Raw genomic sequence first — 21,550 nt, forward strand, 5'->3', positions numbered from 1 at the left:
TAAAAAAGGATACAGTGTTTCAATAAAACCATGCATTTAATATGTGTGTTACTGCTTAGTAGGCTATTTACTCCACCTCAAAAATGTTTGCCATAAACTTTGGTTGTAAAACTACTCTAAGTAAATATTTTATTTCACCGCCCTGGTCGTGACCCACAGCTAACAATGTCATGTACATAAAGACTAGCCTATTGGTTTTAGTATTAGAAGTACGTGTTTCACTATAAACTTCTGTCACTTGCGTAAGACTGCTGACTGCAAAGAGGCAGCCGAGCAACATCACATTGGGGTTTTATTTGCCTATTCACAAAATGTAAAATTGCACTGAGCATTTTGTAGCCGATACTGTAGGCTACATTGTCTCAGTGGAATCTGCAGAAAAACAAACCTGAATGTTGAAACAAAACGTTAAAATAACACCAGAAAACACATGAGAACAACCGAAGTAGGTGTGTGCTAGTATGAATGTGTGCATGTCTGTATGCAATGCATGCAACGAATATACGGCGCAATGTACAGAGAATGTGCCTGTCTTTCCAAGCACAGCCAGCTTGAGAGAGAGGGAGCGCGCGCGCACGAGAGAGCTGAGGACCGGCCCCTTCTCTAGCTACTCTGAGACCACGTGGTTTCTTCTTTGCAAACAAAAAAAATTAGTAAATTCGACTCGGTTTTAGAGGCGGTGCCATCGCCAAGCGGTAGGATCTGTGTGACAGTGCAGGGTACAGCTTTAGGTTGAGGGGCAGCGAGAGGAAAGAATTTCTCCCGATCCCGCTATATTCTCGTACCACTATTCCATCGTAACAAACATCAGCTTAATTCTTCAAACTGTTATCATTTCTACAACGTGCTGGGAATTCGCGAAGGTTGCTACAGTGAAGAATATTTACCACTCGCCTGCAGGACTTAATCAGACTACAACGTTACTGTTAGTCGAACTTTCCCCTTTTTATTTTGGATTGTCTTGCAGTTTGATTTTTTTTTTTCCTCCACGTTTTTAATTCTAACCGGTTGACCTTTACATGCTTTCCTAATCTGCGGGTGTCTTAGTCATTTTTCAAAATTAAGAGCGTTTTGACGGAAAGTTTTATTTTCATTTCTATTTTTGGGGGGGAACGTTACAGTTTTTCACGATGAACAAGCTATACATTGGAAATCTCAATGAAAACGTGACCGCAGAAGACTTGGTTAAAACCTTTGACGATTACAAGATCCCATACTCTGGACAGTTTCTCATGAAAACTGGCTATGCGTTTGTTGATTGCCCGGACGACCAATGGGCAATGAAAGCGATTGAAACATTTTCTGGTGAGTAGGCTAAATTGATTTTAATGGGCCTTTCACCGGTTTTCTTTAATGACTTAAGCATTTTGGCTGTTTATCATTCAAATTCTACTGTTTTACTTAAGATTTCGGTATCATTGTGAAAGTGAATAATGCTTTACCCTTTTTTTTGCCATTTAAGTCAGTGCAAGGTACGGCTCTATAATGCAAAGGTGCCTGAGATAGTGAACTTTTTAAGTGCAAATACACTGAAAGCATTCATGCACACATCAACTACGACTTACTTTCTTTACTCTGACAGGATTAAAACGTGCTTGTATTCTACTTTGATAAATAACTACATTTAGCGTCAATGTGATTGCAAGCTGTAGGACGTAGTTCTCCTAAACTCAATCTTTAGGTTTAGTCCAACCTACCAGGCACAGAGCTATAGAATCAGGTTTTACCCCTCCCCCTTTTGGCTAATAAGCCAGTGGAGCTAAAATGAAACATGTTTTGTGAAGCCCCTGTTGAGTTAACAGGCACAATACTGAGGGTTACCTTCGGGTCTTTAATATACCCGACCATATAGCATTCATATATGCTATCTTAAACAATGCAATTTCACTACATCTGTCCTACTGACCACAAAATATGTCTCTCCTCGGTCCTCCACATATGTAGCATGTGACGTGTGCTCTATATAGCACGAAGGTCGCCATGCTGATAAGGATCCAGTTAAAACTATCAACCACATGAAGTCACGGTCAAGATTAATTCATCTTCAGCTGTTCTTTTCATCGCTGTATACCCCTTAGGTCTCAACTAGACTAATAGTGCACTAGCCTACACATATGGATTCTGTCACACAGTTAACGCGAATAGTTCTTGTAGCCTGAGCAGTGAACCTTGAAAGAGTCCTAAGAATTATGTCATTTAACAGTGCCATCTAAATATACAACAAAAATATTTGTTCAATTACTTTTTAATAAATAACAGGCCTAGCCTTTGTAACCCCCACACCTCGAAAGCTCGTTTAGGCCCATCGTAAAGCAAGTTATACAGTAAAAAACAGTTTCTCTTCACACAGGAAAGTATATTAAATCGTAGGCACACATTTAAATGTTAATTAAATGTAATGTTTTAGAGTTGACGCTGATCAAGGGCAATTTAAGTAAGATGGTGACATAATTTGTTAGTTGGTGTTAAAAAAATAGCAAAAAAATAAATAATTTGTTTCCCTTTTCCAGGTAAAGTGGAACTTCACGGCAAACGAATTGAGGTGGAACATTCTGTCCCTAAAAAGCAGAGGTATTTGCTTTCTCGTGAATCATTCAACAATTGTTTGCGTACTGTATGTAAGCTGAATGTATGTCGTGGCGGTGGTACAACTGTGTGGATACATTGTGGATATGTTTGGTTGAAACGGTTAAGTTGTTGATACTTTTTAGGAGTCTAGCTCTCTATACGAATATTCTTTGTTTTTCTTCATGTGATTAATGGTATAGGCTATGCTTGGATGTAGGTACAAGTGGCATATGCTCTTAGCTTTACACCACGTGCTGTTACATTCATAGTTACTACAGCGCTATAGCACTCGTCTGCTACGTTAGGTATGCGTGTATATTTGTCAAACATGTAACACTGGTCTCTGTCATTTCAGTCACTTGTTCACTGTTGATTAGGCTTTGGCCTACTGCAAGGCCTAGGCCTCGGTGCTTGATTCGTTGTAACGGTTCATGCTACATACATTTACTTTTCTAGTCCGCTGTGATTTAAAATCTGCTATTGCTTTGGAACTGCGTGGTTGTTAGTACTTTTGTACGGATATTTAAAGGATGGTGAAGCCGCTTCAGGTCAGTGCAGGAGAAACAAAGCGTAGCCTATGTTTCGTTAACTATACAGTTTTAAAGAATTGTTGCACAAATTATCATTTGTCCGCGTTTCTACCAATGGTTATGAGTAAATCTGAATATCAGAGTAGAGTTCTGCTGTTTGGAATTAAAATTATCGTCAGAAATGTAATTATTTATGCTCTGGGAGCTTGAATGGGGCGCAAAGACTGTTTATGTGGAACAAAAAGGTCTCCCTATTCGTCCCCACCCAACTCAGCTTTTTGTAATCGTCCAAACTACACCTGTTATAACCTAGCTGGCGTATAATTTGCGTGTGTAGTGTTTTAAAATCACGTGAAGACCATAATTTGTGCTAAATAATATAAATGAACAATTTGCTGTTAATGTTTAATTCGTTGTCTCATAGGCTATGTTTGGATACATTTGTGGTAGCTACAGTTTATACATTTACGTTGTTATGAGGGGCCGCTTTCTGAACAGTTGGACCAGCGCTTTGTTTGTGTTCCCCTGGTCTGAGCACTTTAGCTAAATCAGGCGTTTTGTGAGAGAACATATGCTTTGTAGTATATTACATTATGTAGCCTACAGTATTTTGTACTTGTGATGCAGACGCATGTGTCTCCAGACATATTCTGATGATAAATAATTATTAATGATTGTGCAATGGATATAATTATTTAAATATAGCCTACCTTAATAGCATATACGTTGTGATTAGTGTTGAGAGGCCAACCTTACACTGATAGTATGACACGTGGTCGCCATTAGAGTAACCAACGTCAGCAATTGAGAAAATGGCGTACAATGTAGCACTCTGTCGAAGGCTCCGTTTGAAAGCACTGAGGTATTCATACCAATGGGTGTAAACACATAGGCCTACATACGTATTCATGTAATAGCGCCATGTAAATGCGTTTACTAATCCGTGAGCTGATCCTCAATATAATTGAGTTAAAACACGTTTTGCTCATAAACTCCCATATTTTGCCATTTACGTTTATACCTAAGGGACTTTTTTCTCCCAGTGTGCGTGTGGTAATTTTAGAATTCGTATAGCCTGCTCTGGGTAGACGCTATATATGTGGTTCTTTTGATTTTTGAAAATTCCACGTAATCAGAACACACGCACTTACCACTGGTTTTGGAAAAAGAATGAGAAATGTTAATTAGAGTGGAACTGTTACTCGTCGCCATTTTGATAAAGGTCTTTGTGGGACTGGCCTCTGAGGTGCAGGACTTTAACAAGCAATGCACACCCCCAATTCAGCGTGTATGTCTCTTTGACCCTTTGTTATGGTGTGTTTTTATGTGCTGGTGAAAGTGTTGCTCTGACGTGTTTTTTCCTTTTTTGCTTACACATTTGTGCATTCACATGTGTTCATCTGCTAAGTTTCATTTATTGGTTTGGATAAGTGTGAATGCATGATAAGTAACACAATTTGGGGAGGGGTGGAGGGTCAGAGCAGCTCCTTTCCTGTTGTACACACCCCTTGCATTTGGTAACATGGGGTCTGTCTTCTTATGTAAGTGCTCATACATAAAATTAGAAATGCATTTTTTTAAAGACGTCTTAATGTTGCAAATCAACAAATAATACTTGTCAAAACACCAAGGCCACCAATAGCTGGTAATAAAAGCATTTTAATGTATGATGCAGGCAAGGGAGTTGTTGGTAAAACTGTTAAGTTAAATTTGAGCAAAGAATACAGTGAAGAAGACCATAGAGGGTGTAGTGAGTAAGCCATAATGTTTTGTGCATAGAGCTGTGTGGGCGGCTCCATGTCTCACGCCTTGAGTTTCTCCCTGCTTTATGTAATGTTGCATTGGTGTGACGGGGCCATTTGCAATGGCTTGATGGGCCACTTTTGAAGTTCTTTGGCGGTAGAGATTTAGAGACAAGAGGAAGAGCCACACCTTTATGACAATACCGGCCTGGTGTTAAAATTGTAACAATTGCACTTCCCCCTTCCCCCTTCTTCCAAATGCCACTATACATGATCCCTTTTCTTTGTAAGCACCCATATATCAAGATCCAGAAAGCAACATGGGCTTTGCTGCCTTTAAAAAAAAACCTGACAAATTTTGGCAATAGCACATTCTTTGTGTGCTAAATAATGCACAGAAGTAGTGCAAGACGCAAGAATGGTGCAGTTTCAAAAACCGTTGACCTGGAACTGCAACATAAATGTGTATTTTAAATCTTTTAATAAAACTAAAATAACTGAAAAAAGTGGACCCCCCCCCCCCCCAAAAAAAATGCTGGGGGAGGGGGGGGGGCATTTTCATTGATGAGAAGCTTGTAGAACTGTAAGTTTCTTTAGGTTTATTGATAAATAGTGAGGAAAGACCTGTTGAAGTGTATGCATAGCATTGGTAGGTTGTCCCTTTTGGGAGGTTTTGTCTTATGATATTCCATATTTGAATTGTTGATTAAAAAAGATTTTTCTTTCCAGTGCCTAATTTTGGAGAAAGCTACAGAATCACATTTACCATAGCCCATGTTTACAGTCACACCTTTGTTTAAATTGGTACAAAATATCTTTTTAAACAACAAAAAAATGGGATTGTTTACTGTCTTGCAGTTTGACAGTGCTGTAGTGCTGTTTTTTAAAATTAAATACAAAGTATGACAAATGCTTTGGTTGCTTACACTAGAGGAAAAAATACAGACTTACAGTAGGATATCTTCTCTTTGAAATAATAGCAGTTTTGTAAAAGAAACTCCTAAGTAAGGATTTGTGCATTTAAAGAAGCCACGTCTCACCAGACCTTTGCAAAGTGGATTCAGCGAGAAAGGAGGAAAAAAAAGAAAGCTTCGGATTAGAATCGAATCACAGCGTTTCGCCGGGTAAATAAACGAGCGTGTTGCCATTGCATGCTCGGGCAGTCTGAAGCCACACTTGCCTGCTCTGTCTTCTCTTTCCCTCACTCGTTCTCTCACTGGCTCCCTCCCTTCTTTTCTCTCTGTCCTTTTTTCTCCATCTCCGTTTGTGATCGTAGTACTACAGAAGGCAGGGGGAGGGGTTTTTACGGAGAAGGAGGTGCGACCAATCGGGGGCCAGGAACACCTGTGTGCAGTTTCTCAGAAGCCGTTGACGGTGCTGCACGCGAGGCAGCCTCGTTCTCATTCTTCCTCGCTCTCTCTCTCCCAGCAGCGTGCTTGCTTGCGTGCTGCTTTTTCCCTTTTCTTTTCCTGGCTTGCACTTATGTTCTGTCTGCTTCTTTCTTTTGCTCTTTCCCTCCCTTTGTCCCTCTGTATTGCATATGCTGTCTTTCTGTCGCAAGACATGCTTTTTTTTTGATTGATTCCCACATTTGCAGGGTTGCAGAACGTGCAGGCAAACAGTCCATGTCAGTTTGGTCATATGACGTCCTACTTGCAGGGCTTGCCTGAGCAGGAAGAGGGAGGAGAGGAGGAAAGAAGAGGAGATAAGAGGAGAAGAGGGGGTGGGGATTGAGGAGGGAATGCACAGCAGCACTTCCTTGTGGGCTTCCCTTTTTCTGCCGTTACAGAGAGCGATTATTCTCTCAAAACGGCTGATGTTTTGAAAAGAGAAAAGAAAGATGGGAGAGAGAATGAGGGACAAAGAGAAAAATGCCCATGGCACGTAGACATACTAAAAATGTGAAGGTTAAGTGTGTGTTGTGCCTTTAAGAGCACCCCTCCCATTTTAACCCCTTACCAATGTGTCCACTTCTCTCCCCCTTTCCCAGTTTTGAACCATCTGTGCTGTGTTATTTGAAAAGGATCGAAGTCCCTTTACCTCAGCTTTAGACTATTCATTCAGTAGCACAAGCATGCCCAAGGGCTTTTAGTCAGAAATTAAAACATTTTGTGTAAAGGGGTTAAAATAGGCAATTAAATTGAGTGTTTTTATTGAGAGATTTCTTTCAATAAGCATTTTTTGATGTGTGTAGTGCCTGTGTTAAGGAAGGATTTGGATAAATAGATTTAGTAAGAGCTGGTTCTTGTTCACTTTAAGGTCAAGAAACTAGCAATGGAGCATAAGAACATTTTCTTTCATAGTGTCCATTTGACAACATTTATTTATGACTAGGACTTCAGAAACCCTGTATCAGAGATGCATGTAACCGCAGAGTCTTGCTGTCACGAGGCAGCGTGAACAGGTGGAAGGGGCTTGGCTTGAAGTTCAAATCATTTGTTGGCGCCATTTTGCAGCATGGCTGCCCAAGTTGCTGTGGGACAGGTTTCAGGGTCTTGACTTATTCATATTAAGTTTTTTTTTGTACATTTAAAAAAATATATATGTAATGAATTATTTCATATTTGGAACAGAACTAGAGCATTTACATATTTATTTAAATGGTAAACACTGAATAAATTTGATTTCAGTAGGAGCAAATAAAAGTAGTTCACTTTGTGTTTGAACTGTTGACATTTCTCCAAAAATGGTACTATTTGTGCTTCTTGGCTAGGCTTGATGTTCTGAATAAGAATTAATTGTAAAACCTAACCTTTTTTTGTTTGTCTTGTTTTTTCATTTTTAGTTAGCTTTGTGGGTATTTCTATATGGACGGTCGGTGCACTGTGGCATTAAAGAGCAGTCTGGATACGCATGTGGCTCTGTATTTTTGTTTTTAGTGCGTGTGTGGGAGAGATGTGAGACTAGGGGTGTTTCCCAAAGGGGAAAAAAACTTCATGGTGGTTTAGCCCTCTGAAGTATGGGCCCCCTGTTTGACTGCCTTAACCCCCCACCCCCCCAATGACTCTTTATTTCTCTGTTGAACTGGCTGTTCCGAAGGCGTCGCCATCATAAACACTGGTGAAGGGGGGGTGCTCCTTGAACCTAAAATTCTTTACATTTTTCCTCCACCAACCCCCTCCCCAAAAATGAACCAATGAATGTGCATTGAGTGCCTGGGCTCATAGTACATATGATGTTGACACAAGCAACATGAACTTATTAATATTCAGTCAAGTTCTCATTGCATATTTAAATATATGCTCTGCTTTCATTAAGAGCTAAATAAATGAAGTGTGTTCTAAATTGGTTTTGTTGCACTGTAAACAATGAACCTATTTTGCACATTGTTCTTCTGCAGGATGTGTGTTAAAATGCTGCTGGCTTAAATTCCTGCGCTATTTGTGTTCCTGATTCTGCTTGGGTGAAACAAACTCATGCACAGCAATTCCAATTCTCGTTATTCTATTATTACGGCAATATTTTTATATTCAACCTGTCTATATGTTTAAATGATTACTGTGAAAACTTGGTTTTCCACTTTTTTTTGTGTGTGCTTCTGTTAGTTAACAGCAGTTCAAGAAATGTCTTCATCTCTCTTTAAAAGGGCGTCTCTCCTTTATTGACTCATTCATGTGCTTTTTTTGATGTTATATTAAGAGACAAATCACCCGGAGCAATCAGGATTTTTTTTTTTTTTTTTTTAAGTGTTACTCAAACATTGTCACACATTTATAGTAGCATTTAAAATAAGCTTGTGACATTTATATTTGAGTTCTAATTGTGTTATCTTCAGGCAACAGACAAAAAAAATTCTATCATGCATACTCCTAATAATAGCTTTACTCTTTTATTGAACTGACCAAGCAAATAATTGTTCATACCTATACATAATTATAAACTAAATTAATATCTTATAAGATTCCAATTGTTTTTGTACATTGCAATGTATTGGCAACAGAAAATTATTTAAAAGCCCTTTCTCTCTTGGTTTCATTAATAATTCAAAATTAGAAAAATCCCAGAAAATTAAAAAATGAGGATATGAGTCAAGTCCTACAGAATCACATTACTTCTGTATTAATCATCACAAGAGAGCACATATTAGAACAGGAAAAAATGTAGCTTATTTTCTCTTTAGCGACCATCTTTCCTCTGTCTTTGCACATATAAATAATGTATGTGTTTACATAATGTATGTATGCCATGTATATAATGTATGTTCTAAAGAGCTGTGTGCCAGTAAAACTATATTAATTTGATGCTGACCTGCCATTGCTAGCTGTTCACACCTGATGCACAGGATATTCTCTAATCTGAATTCTATTCTTGAAGTCAGCATGGAATGAAAATTCACTATTTTGTAATATTTAATAATATTCAATATTATTGTGAATGAGTCATCCATGCTTGTTTCATCTTTTCAAAATTTTAACAACTGGATTTTCCAGTGAAATGACGCTTCTCTCTGAAGACGGATGCTGAACTTCTCCAGTCATCTGCATGCTTGAGCTGCGTAGTTTGGAGTGCAACACCCACAACTCAAAATCCAGGCAACATCCCTGTCCTAGTTTTTGTATGTGATTTAAACCATAACACTCGTATGTATGGATCACAATGTGTAAAAAAAAAAGGGTCTGTCGCTACTTTATTGTTTGTCTGCTTTGAAATGGAATTAGCCCCATTTTTCGAATAGCCTGTGCAAAGTTATTAGGGAGGTCCATGTTGTTGTTATTGTTTTGTTTTTGTTGTAGTTAAATTATCAGTGTTAGAGCTGCAATCAAATGTTAATCTGAATGAACAGAAGTTTGCAGTTGTCCGACCCCCCCCCCCCCCATTTTGCTATCTACCAAAAAAAAAAAAAAAAAAATCACCATAGGTGTGTAAGCATGAAAGTGACAGAGAAACCTAAGGCTTGTTCACCCGTTTTCCTTCCGTGAGGCCACAAAGATCAGTCAACACTGTTCTTCTCTTCTTCTTTTTTTAATGCTATTTTCTCTCTCTTTCTCTCTATATCCCTCTTCCTCCCCCTCCCTTTCTTCCTCCACATTGCAATTCCCTCCTTAGTCTAAATCACTTAAAATGGAGCCTCTAGATCACATGGCCTCATAACAGGCATGTGCTGGTATGGTCATGCTATCCCCCCCTTTACACACACAAGCACACACTCACATGCATTTTAAAAGCGTAGAGAGGGGGAGGGTCGGCCAATACCCCCTCAGACTTACATACAAGTCATACCTTCCCCTTAATGCTGAAACATGCATTGAAGAGCGTATCCTGCTCAGGTGGAGAATTATATAATATTTGTGTGTATGTGTGACCTAATATTTTCAGATAAGCTGGCTGATAGTGTTTCTCATTTGGACATTGATGTGATATATTCAGCAAACTTTCAGTGGACTTTATGAAAACTCAGTGCAGTCAAATTTATAATTTTAGTGCAATCAAGCCATCCATTTAGATATAAATTTATACAGAGGGTGTTGTGAAAAAGAGCTGACCAGGAATTGATTTCAAATTTAAAGAAAATCTCTTGCAAAAAATTGCATTTGCTTTGTCGTTTTTTGTAGATTTGATGGCATGCCATGTTATTTTCTCTGTACAGATGGTTTAAAAAAATGCTGTTCTTTCTCCCCCTAGATTATCTCATAGTGTTTAATATATTAGTATAGTGTTTAGGAAATAAATTGTGGTCTCATGTTGAATTTGTTACTTTTTGTTAGCTTATAGTTTGGGCTTGTTTTATCATGACAACTTTGTTTGGATTTCACCAGTATTGAACTTGTTTTTTAACCCTTTTGGAGAAGAACACTCCCTCCAAAAAATAAAAACAGGTCTTAAACAAAGGAGATTTGTAATTATTAATGATTTATTAAATGGAAGAAGGGAGAGAGGAAAGGAAGACAGGTAAGAGTATAATGTTGTCAGTTACCCTAGAGGTTGACTTTTTTTCTTTTCTTCTTAGAGTTAGGTGAATTTTAAAAATCAGAGGCTGACGTCATTGCATTTTTTTTTTAACAAAAGAAGAAACAGCCTTTGAAATAAATACTTAATTGTTCCAATTCACATTTGCTAGATTTTCTTGAAATTGTGAAGGAAGTCAATTGTTTCATATTTGTGACTTGAATGGGAAAAAGTATTAGACATTATTATTTATTAAATAATTTAGAATAGTACTATATATGTAATATATAGTAGTTATATATAAAACTACTGTGTAAAGGTCCTCAGGGAAAATGGGATTTTTAGCGCTCATATGTATTCAAACAGCAGTAATAAAATACATTTTAAGACAACATTTCAGAGTCCTTCATTACTTGTTTTTAATTAAAATTGGTTTATTGCTATTTGGTTTATTCTATTGGTTTATTCCTATTTCATTTTAACTTAAGCTTAATGTTTAATTGTTTTAAATTGAACAGATCTGTGAAATTTATTTAAATTAAATGCATTGCAGTACAAAGTTTGAAGTGCATTCTAGTATTTTAAAGTATTGTTTCTAACAGTGCAACAATTGGAATAATTATGAGCAATAAATATTTTGTGAATTTAAAATATTTAATTTGTTGGACAATTTTAGATTTATCATAAATTATTATATAAAAAAGAACATTTTGATAATGCTAAGTTTAAACCACATTGATAGGAAGATAAAGAAAAGCAACCATTTGAATTTGATAATCAAATAACTTTATCAAAAGAAACACCTGGTCTGTCTTATGTGAGAGTTTTCTTTTTTCTTTCAATTGAAATGTTTATCATTTAGAGACTTTGAAATTAACTTAAACTTGCAAACAATGTCACTGTAATAATGAATGGTTTGTTTGTTTAAAGATGTTTATATATATATATATATATATATATATATATATATATATATATATATATATATATAGTCGCGAGGATTCAGTTTTAGCCCAAAAACAAGAAAGTTATAGTTTTATATATGATAGCCTTGCTCTCGATTAGCCTAAGTTTCCTGTAAACTGCACATTTTCGTTCATTTATAATAGCCTATCAAATTTTGGATCAAGAGAAATTTCTAGAGATGTGACAACATGTTGATGCGTGTTTGACTGACATGTTATGGAATAAATGACGAAATATGTAAACGTTGCTTTATGCGGGTCGAAAACGAGTAAGGCCTTGTGAAATAGCCTATAGAATGTATAAGATAATAGGCTTTCAGATTTTTCCAAAAACAGGTCATGCTAATTCACATTTGCAATCTTTTAGATACAGGCTACTTAGTTAGCCTACTCCCAGTGAGTAAAATTGTGACTTTCCAAATCTCGCTAGGCTATTCTAGACTACTTTGATTATTAAATGTTTATTTATATATAAATATAAAGGCCTATATATTACATTCGTAGTCTATATTTAAAAAAAAAAATCATAATTTCATATTAGCTAGCCTATAACGAAATCATTTATTTAAAATTATTGCCATGCATTTTATTTCGCGTTTTATGAGAACACTGTTCATTTTCTAATCTTTAGGCTACAGCAGAGCACGGTAAATCCATAGGCTCATTTAATAAACTTTGTTAAAGAGGACAGCACTGGAAGCAATGCCAATCGTGACAAAATCGTTATTAAACCGTGCTGAGTCAGGTGCACTGCATTGTGGCACTTATAGCGTGGATGCTCGGTTCTGTAAGAGACAGTTTCTGTTCCGTTACACACCCCCCATTTCCTCGTCAACGTGCAGCTCTGCTCTCCTCTTCTCGACCAACCCCCTCCGTTCCTCCGGGGTGGGCGGTACAGTGACTGTGCGCACCGCCTCTTTCACGACGCTGTAGTACTCTCGAGTAGCCCGGTGACTTTATGAATGAAGGCAGGTCTCCCCCTCACTGCCTGCGAGAAGCTGAAGCCACAGCGCGGCGTGCGTAAAGGGGAGTGATCCAGAAGCGCGAGCGTTTGCTTCTGCTGCACTGCAGGCTCAAAAACCCCCCTCACATTCGACATTATTTCGACATGGCTCCAATACATGCGTTGGTTGATGCAGTTTAACGGGGTATACAGTAGCTGCTTTATTATTGCATGAGCAAGTAGCTATAATATAATTAATATGCACGTTGATCTCTCTTTGCATTTACATAACAGCACCCACTACAACGCTACATTATAATGTAGGCCTATTTTCAAATGGGAGTATGGTGATTTCATCGAATACAATAGTAACTTTACAGCTAGCCTTTTTTAAATGGTTTTAGGTGCTTCGTAGAACTATCATACAAAACATAGGCGACACTTCTTCTCTGTTTTGTGCTTCTTTGTTTTGCAAATAGCATGCTTGCAACACATCACATTTCGCTCTGTGCTGACATATTCCGGCTCCTATATGTTGCCTATAGTTTTCTAGCACATTCTGCGCCTGCCCATGTGACATGAGATTCATTGTGGTAATTGGGCGTTGTCAGTGGAAAGATGGCTGAACGTAGCCTACACATGGTTGAGACGTATCCAGGCCCACGTCTCAACTAGAATTTCAGGCTGGTTTTGTGATAAGAGAATCAAATTAATATGTGTTGCTTCATTTTAACATCCTGACATATAGGCTACCTGTGCGCATTTGGGTAGGATAGCCTATTTATGTAGGCCTATTAGAAATAGAGTAGTTAAATCTGCTTTAACAAAATACCTTGTCTCGCCTCTAACGTAAGTTGCCTACTGTTGGCTATTCGCGATGTCTGTTCATATGAGAATGTTTTGTGATGATCTCACTTTTGGCTTGATTGAACAATTCAAAGTAATTTTATTTTTTATTGAAAATGTCTGGTTAAATTTAGTTCTAGCCTGGGTATGAAGTTTTTTTTTTATTATTATTAATGTATTATTAGGCTATAAACACGCTCTTTTGATGCAAAATATAGGCTACGTCGTAGTTGTCTGTAGCCCAAAACATTTTAGGAATTACCGGTAGGTAATAGGCTACATTTATTTATTTATTGGTTGAGATTTTTACCACTTTAATGTAAACCAGATAGTGTAGCCTATAATTAAATATGATCCAGAGAACTGCTTTACTAACTTATTTAGCTTACTGCTTTTAAAGTTTAGCCTATATTTCTTTCACTGCGTGCGTGTGCCGGTGAAACGGCATGATGAGACACTTAAACAATCAATTAACACGTGATTATTTGATTAAAAATAAGCATGTGTATTTTTTAAAAAGCAGCTCCAAGGTGACTTTTGAGTCTGAGCAAGCGTGTTTTGACGTGCAATCTGTCATTTCATTTCTTTCTAGCCTACACTTGGCTCTCATGAAATGCCGAACTTAGGAGACGAGGAGAGAAAGGCATGATTTTATACAGATTTTTAGGTAAATATTCAGTAGCCTACTGTAATGCCAGCCAGAGTTTATTTGGTTAATTTAAAACATTGTTTAACGTAGCCTACAGAAGTCCTCCGAATATTCATCCTGTTGTGTTTGCCTCGTTAGTTGAGCGTTATCTTAATTTATTCTCATTTTGTGTGATTAATCTTTGTAAATAATTGTGTTTAAATCTAATAATAATACAGATGTGTTTGGCCATTATGAGTTCAATGCATGTCTCTTCATTCAGTTTAGTCTGTTGTGCTGTCCCGTGTCAGGCAACTCCTGAATCACAAAATGGAGGCGCACAAACGCTTCCATCTTCTCCACGCTGAGTAGGACACAGCAGAGCAAAGCGTGAACTTTGACCCAAACTAAGGGCATATCGCCTTTGTAAACTAAATGGATCCCGAAGTTGTTACTCTTTACAATTGTTTCTCACATACCACCCACCGAACCAACCCCAACATGGGGGGAAATGCCTTTACATTGGGCATTTTTAGAAAGACGCTTGCTGGAGCGCTTTTGAATAGCCTACCAAAGATATGCTACGCACTGTTTACGTAAATATCATAAGTTGAGTAGCCTAACGGATTAGTTGCTACAATTGTGTTAGTATGTTCCACTAATAAAACATTTAGAGAATGCCTTATGTTATTGTTGATGATTTATGATTCAGACAACATCCCTTTTCAACAAGGCTCTTTTACCTGAGGGCCTTTTCTGTGAATTTTATTTTTATTATTATTTTTAAATTAGCAAGTTTGTCAGTTTCAAAAATTTAATATTTTCTTTTTAATGTCCTATAATCCCTTTCCTTTTAAAATAGCTGCATACCTCGGCATAATCTGCAGCCTCTTTGAAAAGTTCAATTGTTCGCTACTGACCCCAGTCCCCTGCCCTGCCCTATGGCTCTTTTTAAAGTCCCGGCCAAATATCTTTCCCCATCCACATTGGGGTCAAAGGTTGAGATGCAAGGTTGAGAACTACTTGCAGACCAAACTCTTTGTCGATGAAATCTCTCTCTCTCTCTCTCTCTCTCTCTCTCTCTCTCTCTCTCTCTCTCTCTCTCTCTCTCTCTCTCTCTCTCTCTCTCGCGCGCGCGCTCCCCCCCCCCCATGGCTCCTCGTCTCACTCAAATGGCCAGAGAGAGAGAGGATGACGAATGAGAGGGAGGGGTGTTTCACATGATAATGTGCAGGAAAGGACCTCAGGTTCTCTTCGCTTCACCCCCACCGGCTGCCGTTTCAGAGGCATTGCATTCCTCAGCTGAGCATGTCCCTCCCTGCATACTTTGACATGCTTTAAAATGTCCAGTAGACAGCAGAGTGGTTTTCATATACTAAAATCTATTTTTTTTATAAATAATGTGAAGATTGTATTGTCCTTTATTTTTAGCAGATTTAAATTGTTTTCCACATATATATATATATATATAATATATATATATATATATATATATATATATATATATATATATATATATATATATATATATATATATATATATATATATATATATATATATATGTATGTATGTATATGTTTAAATATTTGTTTAAAAATATATAGGCCTATATAATCTGCACCATGCAGGCAAAAAAGAACATGTAAGATCTTTGTAGAACATGTCCCATAAACTGAATCTTTTGCATGATTTCATTAGAGAAGCCTAAGCTTGATTAAACTTTGCTATACTATTTATGTATCATCACATTTTAGTTTTTCTCTCGCTTTCCTTTTTTAATCAGTGTGTGACTGCACCTTGAGAGTAATACAGTCTGGTATGGAGAATGAATCTTGTGATGTAATGAAAGCAGTTCCTTTTTGTTGTCTTGCCTTTACCTCCTTCATTGCTTGAAATATATTTCTATACTCCTGATTAATTTTATATATTTAATAGCAAAGCATTTGGCTGCCCTCTTGCTGCCACAACTGTTTAGATGCCTGTGTGTCAATTTAAAGTTTGAACTTAAAAGGTTAGTTCACCCAAAAATTAAAATTCTGTCTTTAATTACTTACCCTCATGTCGTTCGACACCCGTAAGACCTCCGTTCATCTTCTGAACACAAATTAAGATATTTTGTGTTGAAATCCGATGGCTCAGAAAGGTCTTCATTGACACCAATGTCATTTCCTCTCTCAAGACCCATAAAGGCACTAAAGACGTTGTTACAAAGTCGATCAGCGATCCGAATCCTGAATCAATACACTGAGTCATAACTGTTCAAATCTTTGTTTTGAAATCGGCCCATCACTATATAATTCGTTATTTATTTCTTTTTTGCTCACAAAACCTATTCTCGTCGCTTCATAAAATGATTGTAGAGCCGCTGTAGTGAGATGGGCTTTGTAACGACGTCTTTAGTGCCTTTTATGGGTCTTGAGAGAGGAAATGACATTGGTGTCAATGAAGACCTTTCTGAGCCATCGGATTTCAACACAAAATATCTTCATTTGTGTTCTGAAGATGAACGGAGGTCTTAAGGGTGTGGAACGACATGAGGGTAAGTAATTATTGGCAGGATTTAATTTTTTGGGTTAACTTAACTTTTAACAAATCTCGCTTCTCAGTTCTTTGTTTGTCAAAAATACACGTATTTTTCAGTCACTGGTCACTTTAGCGTGGACTGTGAAGTGTGTGTGTGTGTGTGTGTGTGTGTGTGTAACATACTCTGAACTACTCTTACTGCTCAGATGCAGTCTAAAATTTGTCTTATTAATTTATTACAATGCCAACATGCTCTTCTCTCCTGTTAAATTTGATTGGTTTGAATTGTTTTATATTCTTAGTAAAAAAAAACGTTGACATTGTAGAAACAGTATTTCTATTTGCATTTATTTATGATTGTATGTTTATAATGTCATTCATGTCCAGTTGCTTTTACTGGCTTCATATTCTGATTGTAATTTCCTGATTTAAAAAACCAAAACTTTTCGAGGACATTTTTTTAAAATTCTTTTTGAGCAGTTATTTATTTGAGGAGAGGAAAAAATAAATTTTCACAAAAAAATGCTCAGGTTTTAAGTTTTGATGGCTTAAGACACTGTGTCCACCACTGCCTTGCTATTGGCCATCACCAATGTTCAATGGCAAGAGGCACCTTTTAGAGGCAGGAGATTTATTTTTATTGCTTTCATTGTTATTCGACTGTATTGCTGGGACCGGCAGTAAGCAATATATTGCCCCCCTCACTCTTTTTTTCTGGTATGTTACGGGTTGCATCAGCATGTGTTGATTGCTAAGCTTCGGGAGTGACCTTTCACCTCTCGGAGGAATAGGGCAGGGGGGGGGGGGGGGGAGCATTGCGGTGAGGGGGTGGGAAGGCCTATCAGGTAATGCAGAGCAGAAAGCTCCACAGGGAGGAGTGTAGAAAGGGGGAATGAAAAACAGCAGTGAGAAGAAAGCAGGAAAAAGGGGGGATGGGATGTCTGTTATTTCTGGTAAAGTTGTCTCACCATCGCTGCTACTCTCTACACCACTTTGATTTATGGCTTAACCCTTGCTGTTTCATTCAGCGCCTCAAACCACCGCATCTGGTCCCCCCAGGCAAGAGAGTATCTCCAATGGTGGCTCGCACCTATCGTTGTGCAGCCAACAAACTGAACTCTGATCCTTGTCCTTAACTTCGTGAGGATGTTTTCATTGACTTGAGGAACCTCCTCGTCCATCTAGACCTTAAGCAGCTTACAACGTCCCTCCGTGGACTCGTTGTTACGCAAAGAGCGGGAAAGGGAGGTGTGTGGAACTTAGGATCCGCCCCTTCCCCTCCTACACTTACCCGCCATTTTCAGTGTTGGCTGCAGAGGCCTTGCTATACGAGGCTCCTCTGGCAGTTTACTGACTGAAGTTCTGTTTCATGTCATATCTCTGTTAAACCATAGTGTGCCATGTTGAAAAGAAGGTTTAGCATTGTATAATTTTAGTTATGGCTGTATATAATTGTTTTTTTTACATGCAATTTCATTATCTTAATGGCTCACTTCAGTGCCATAGAATATTATTTTCTACTTTCAGGAGAATTTCTGGTTAGATTTTTAAATGTTACTTAGTACAATACAATACAATAATAACATAATGTAAAATAAGATTTGCTTATTAAAAGAAAAAAAAGATTAGGTATAGCTAAAAAAGAAACCTTTAGTGCTGAAAAAAAATGTTAACCATTCTTGTTTGCACAATTTTAATTAGCCTATAGCAAAAAAAACAAAAAAAACAAAAAAAAACGCTTCTCTGTAATTATTTTTTCAATTTGTATGTGCAATCTGTAGCAAACATTTTTTGCAAACTATATAAACGTTTTGCAACCCTGCTGCTTCTCTTTTTCTTAGATGATTTGTTGAAGAAATATATTTAGTTTCTTTTTATATTTTATTGTTATTTGAATATAGAAAGAGTAAGTGTATATATATATGTGTGTGTGTGTGTGTGTGTGTGTGTGTGTGTGTGTGCGTGTGTGTGTGTGTGTGTGTGTATATATATATATATATTTTTTTAAATAATTTTTAATATATATTATCATAGATATAGATATTTTATAATTATTCTTTGAAAATTATTAAAACATTTGACTTTAAGAATATATACAATTCAGTGTCACAAGACATTGTTTTCAGACTGTGTTTTAAGCCTAAATTGGAGATTTTATTAGTCTTTCAGTGTTTTGTTTGAATTAAGTTAAATTGCTATGCATGTACCCCCCCCCCCCCCACACACACACACACACACCAGATGTGTTGCGAAGTTTCAAGCTTAGTTTAACTGGCCTCATATTAATCATATAATTTAGGTATTCATAATCAGCTGCTGTGTGTGTGTGTGTTTGTGTGTGTGTGTGTGTGTGCGTGTAGTAAATGAATGGCGGAGGAGGGGTTAGGGATGTAAGGGAAAGGGATTGTACATTTCTTTGGCCATAGTCGTCCTGTCCCCCCATTCTTATCTTGCTGCTTTTTTTTTTTTCATCAACTTCATCTCTGATTGGCTGAGGAGGAAATGGCTGAAAGCAAGACAGGAAGTTGCTCAATGAAGTTTGTGACTTCAAGGGGTGATTTAAAAAAATAATTGTATTTAAGTTTTTTTTACTTCCTGTGTGCTTAGTTTCCTTTTGGACCACTCACACGGTGGGCCTCGAAATGGTTAATTAATTAATGTTAGATCACTACATTTTTGCTTTAAGTGCCATAATTAATTGTCAATTAGGACTTGTTCTTGCACTTTGAAATGGAGACATTGACTTAAGTGTACACCTTTGTAAACTAGAAATCACATTAATCTTATGTTTTTTTCTGTTATCTCCTAAATTGTTAGTTTAAAAAAAATTACAGTTTCCTGTATTTAGTTCAAACCCTCTTGCATATCTTAAAATATTTCTTCCAGCTCCTTCCTCCAGGTAGTGTTTAAAAACATTCCCATACAGAAAAGGATTCCCATGTCTAAAGCTTTTAAACTGATTGCATGGTAAAGCTTACAGAGCAGACACAATTCAGTTTTTTAATGCAGTGTATCCGTTGAGACCGAATGGAGTGCGACGTTTAGGGAAGCACGTTTATTATCCTCGACAACTTCCATTTGTCTTTCAGATTTGTGTCTTTTCTTCTTTTTTGACAGGCCTACGCTCATCAAAAGTGGTTTGGTGGATTTTAGCTCTTTTACACAGACCTAGGTTTGCGTTGCACCTGTGTGGTGCTGGCGGTGTAGGAGTCTGCCTGTGTTGTTTAATGTCAGTGACACATTTGTTCTCTGCACTGTGCGGTTGTTTGTTTTAAATGTTGAGTATTGTGACTGAGTGTGTTTTGTATATGTGATCGGCTTATCACTAGATCATTTTTATAATTCTTTAAAAAAACATTCAGATTCCACGGTAAAATATATTGTAAATTATTATACAAACTACTCTTAAGGCGCATGTAAAAGATTGTGTGTGTGTGTTTGTGTGTGCGTGTGTGTTTGTGTGTATGAGAGATTCCAGGGATTCGGAATGTATTTGTGAATATAATATATAAAAAAATTTGTCTTCATCTGATTTAGAGAGCCCTGCTGATTTCCTCCAAGCCAACTGAGACTGGCCCATCATGCATCTGGATATGCTGGGTTTACTTGGCTATAGTTGTTATCTAAACAAAATGTAAAAAATCTGCATCGAGGCAAAAGTTAAAAAATATAATGTACGTTTATTGATGAGAAATATACACTAAACTTTTCATATTTTTAAATGAGTAATGTTGAATTCACATTTATTAAATAAATATAATGATGATATAAATATATTTAACAAAATATACAGCTGTAATATTTCAAATTCCATACATATAATCAAATCTAATATATATATTTGCTTAATATTTTTATTATAGAAACATGCATTTTTTTCCATGATTCTTTGAATAGAAAGTTCAAGAGAATACCTTTTATTTAAAATAAATAATTGTTGTAATGTCATCATGTTCTTTACTGTTTTTATCAATTAGATGCATCTTTGGTGTATATTTAAAAGTATTAACTTCTTACAATAAAAAAATAACTTACTGATCCCAAATTTTACAATAGTATGGTATGACCTCTTTTAGATAGTGAAGTAAGTGTGTTTGTGTGTTTAAGCATACTTGCGTGGTGTGGAGGAACTGAATGTGCTTAACTGTGTCAAGACGTATAGTTCTTTCCACTTGATGTTTTTTTTCTTCGATCATGTGATGCTGTGTGTGGAACGGATAGAGTTTTGCTAGGTGCTCTAGCTAGTATGTATTTCAGATCTTTTAACTAAAAGTCCAAACAATTTTGTATTAATTTGATATGATTATTTATTGATTAAACACACTGCTATACATCATTGCAAACTCCTGCTATAGTCTCTGGTGAATCTTATCTCAAGAAAAGTCAGGAACTCACCTCACCCTCAACCTTAAAAATTGTCTAAATGAGATGCGTAGTAGACCAAAAAACTTCAATTAAGGAAACACTTTTAAAAAACAGGCTGCACACTAACAATAAAGGGGAACCACCAAATGCAAGATAAAACCACTGCTTTAATGAAAAAGTGGCAAACGATTTGATCACATGACTGAAATGACAACAAAAAAAACTTCAGTAATGCACTGCTGATGATCTCCTATAGGAAATTACCACATACCAACCCTCACCCGTCCTTAACACATACACACACACACACCCTCCCCTAATGCTATCCGCTTGCCTATCGGGCCCTCACCTTTGACCTTTGTAGGGGGTGAATCTCTCTTCTTTTTCTTTTCTGTTCCTGTTATTTGATCTTTTTATTTGCATTTCTGTCATCTTTGTAGTGCTGTGTGATTGAACTTTTCTACGTTTCAATGCGTGTTGAGATTCCCATTTTAACAAGCCAAATCTAAACATAGATTTTTAATTTGCCACGCCATAAAATAGAGAGATCCCA

The 21,550-nt window shown here is 37.0% G+C and overlaps 1 protein-coding gene across 2 annotated transcripts in view; it reads left to right on the forward strand.

Moving 5' to 3' along the window:
* The first annotated feature begins 687 nt into the window (after positions 1 to 687).
* The window catches only part of igf2bp1 (insulin-like growth factor 2 mRNA binding protein 1), a 44,301-nt gene continuing 23,438 nt past the window's right edge, over positions 688 to 21,550 (forward strand). For both annotated transcript variants that reach the window (XM_067460499.1, XM_067460507.1), the window contains exons 1-2: positions 688 to 1,305; positions 2,511 to 2,571. In XM_067460499.1, coding sequence (XP_067316600.1) covers positions 1,131 to 1,305; positions 2,511 to 2,571 — 236 coding nt within the window. In that variant the 5' untranslated portion in view covers positions 688 to 1,130. The remainder of the gene's footprint in view (positions 1,306 to 2,510; positions 2,572 to 21,550) is intronic.

This window comes from Pseudorasbora parva, chromosome 2 (genome assembly GCF_024679245.1).
Source record: "Pseudorasbora parva isolate DD20220531a chromosome 2, ASM2467924v1, whole genome shotgun sequence".
In the NCBI taxonomy this organism is placed as follows: Eukaryota; Metazoa; Chordata; class Actinopteri; order Cypriniformes; family Gobionidae; genus Pseudorasbora; species Pseudorasbora parva.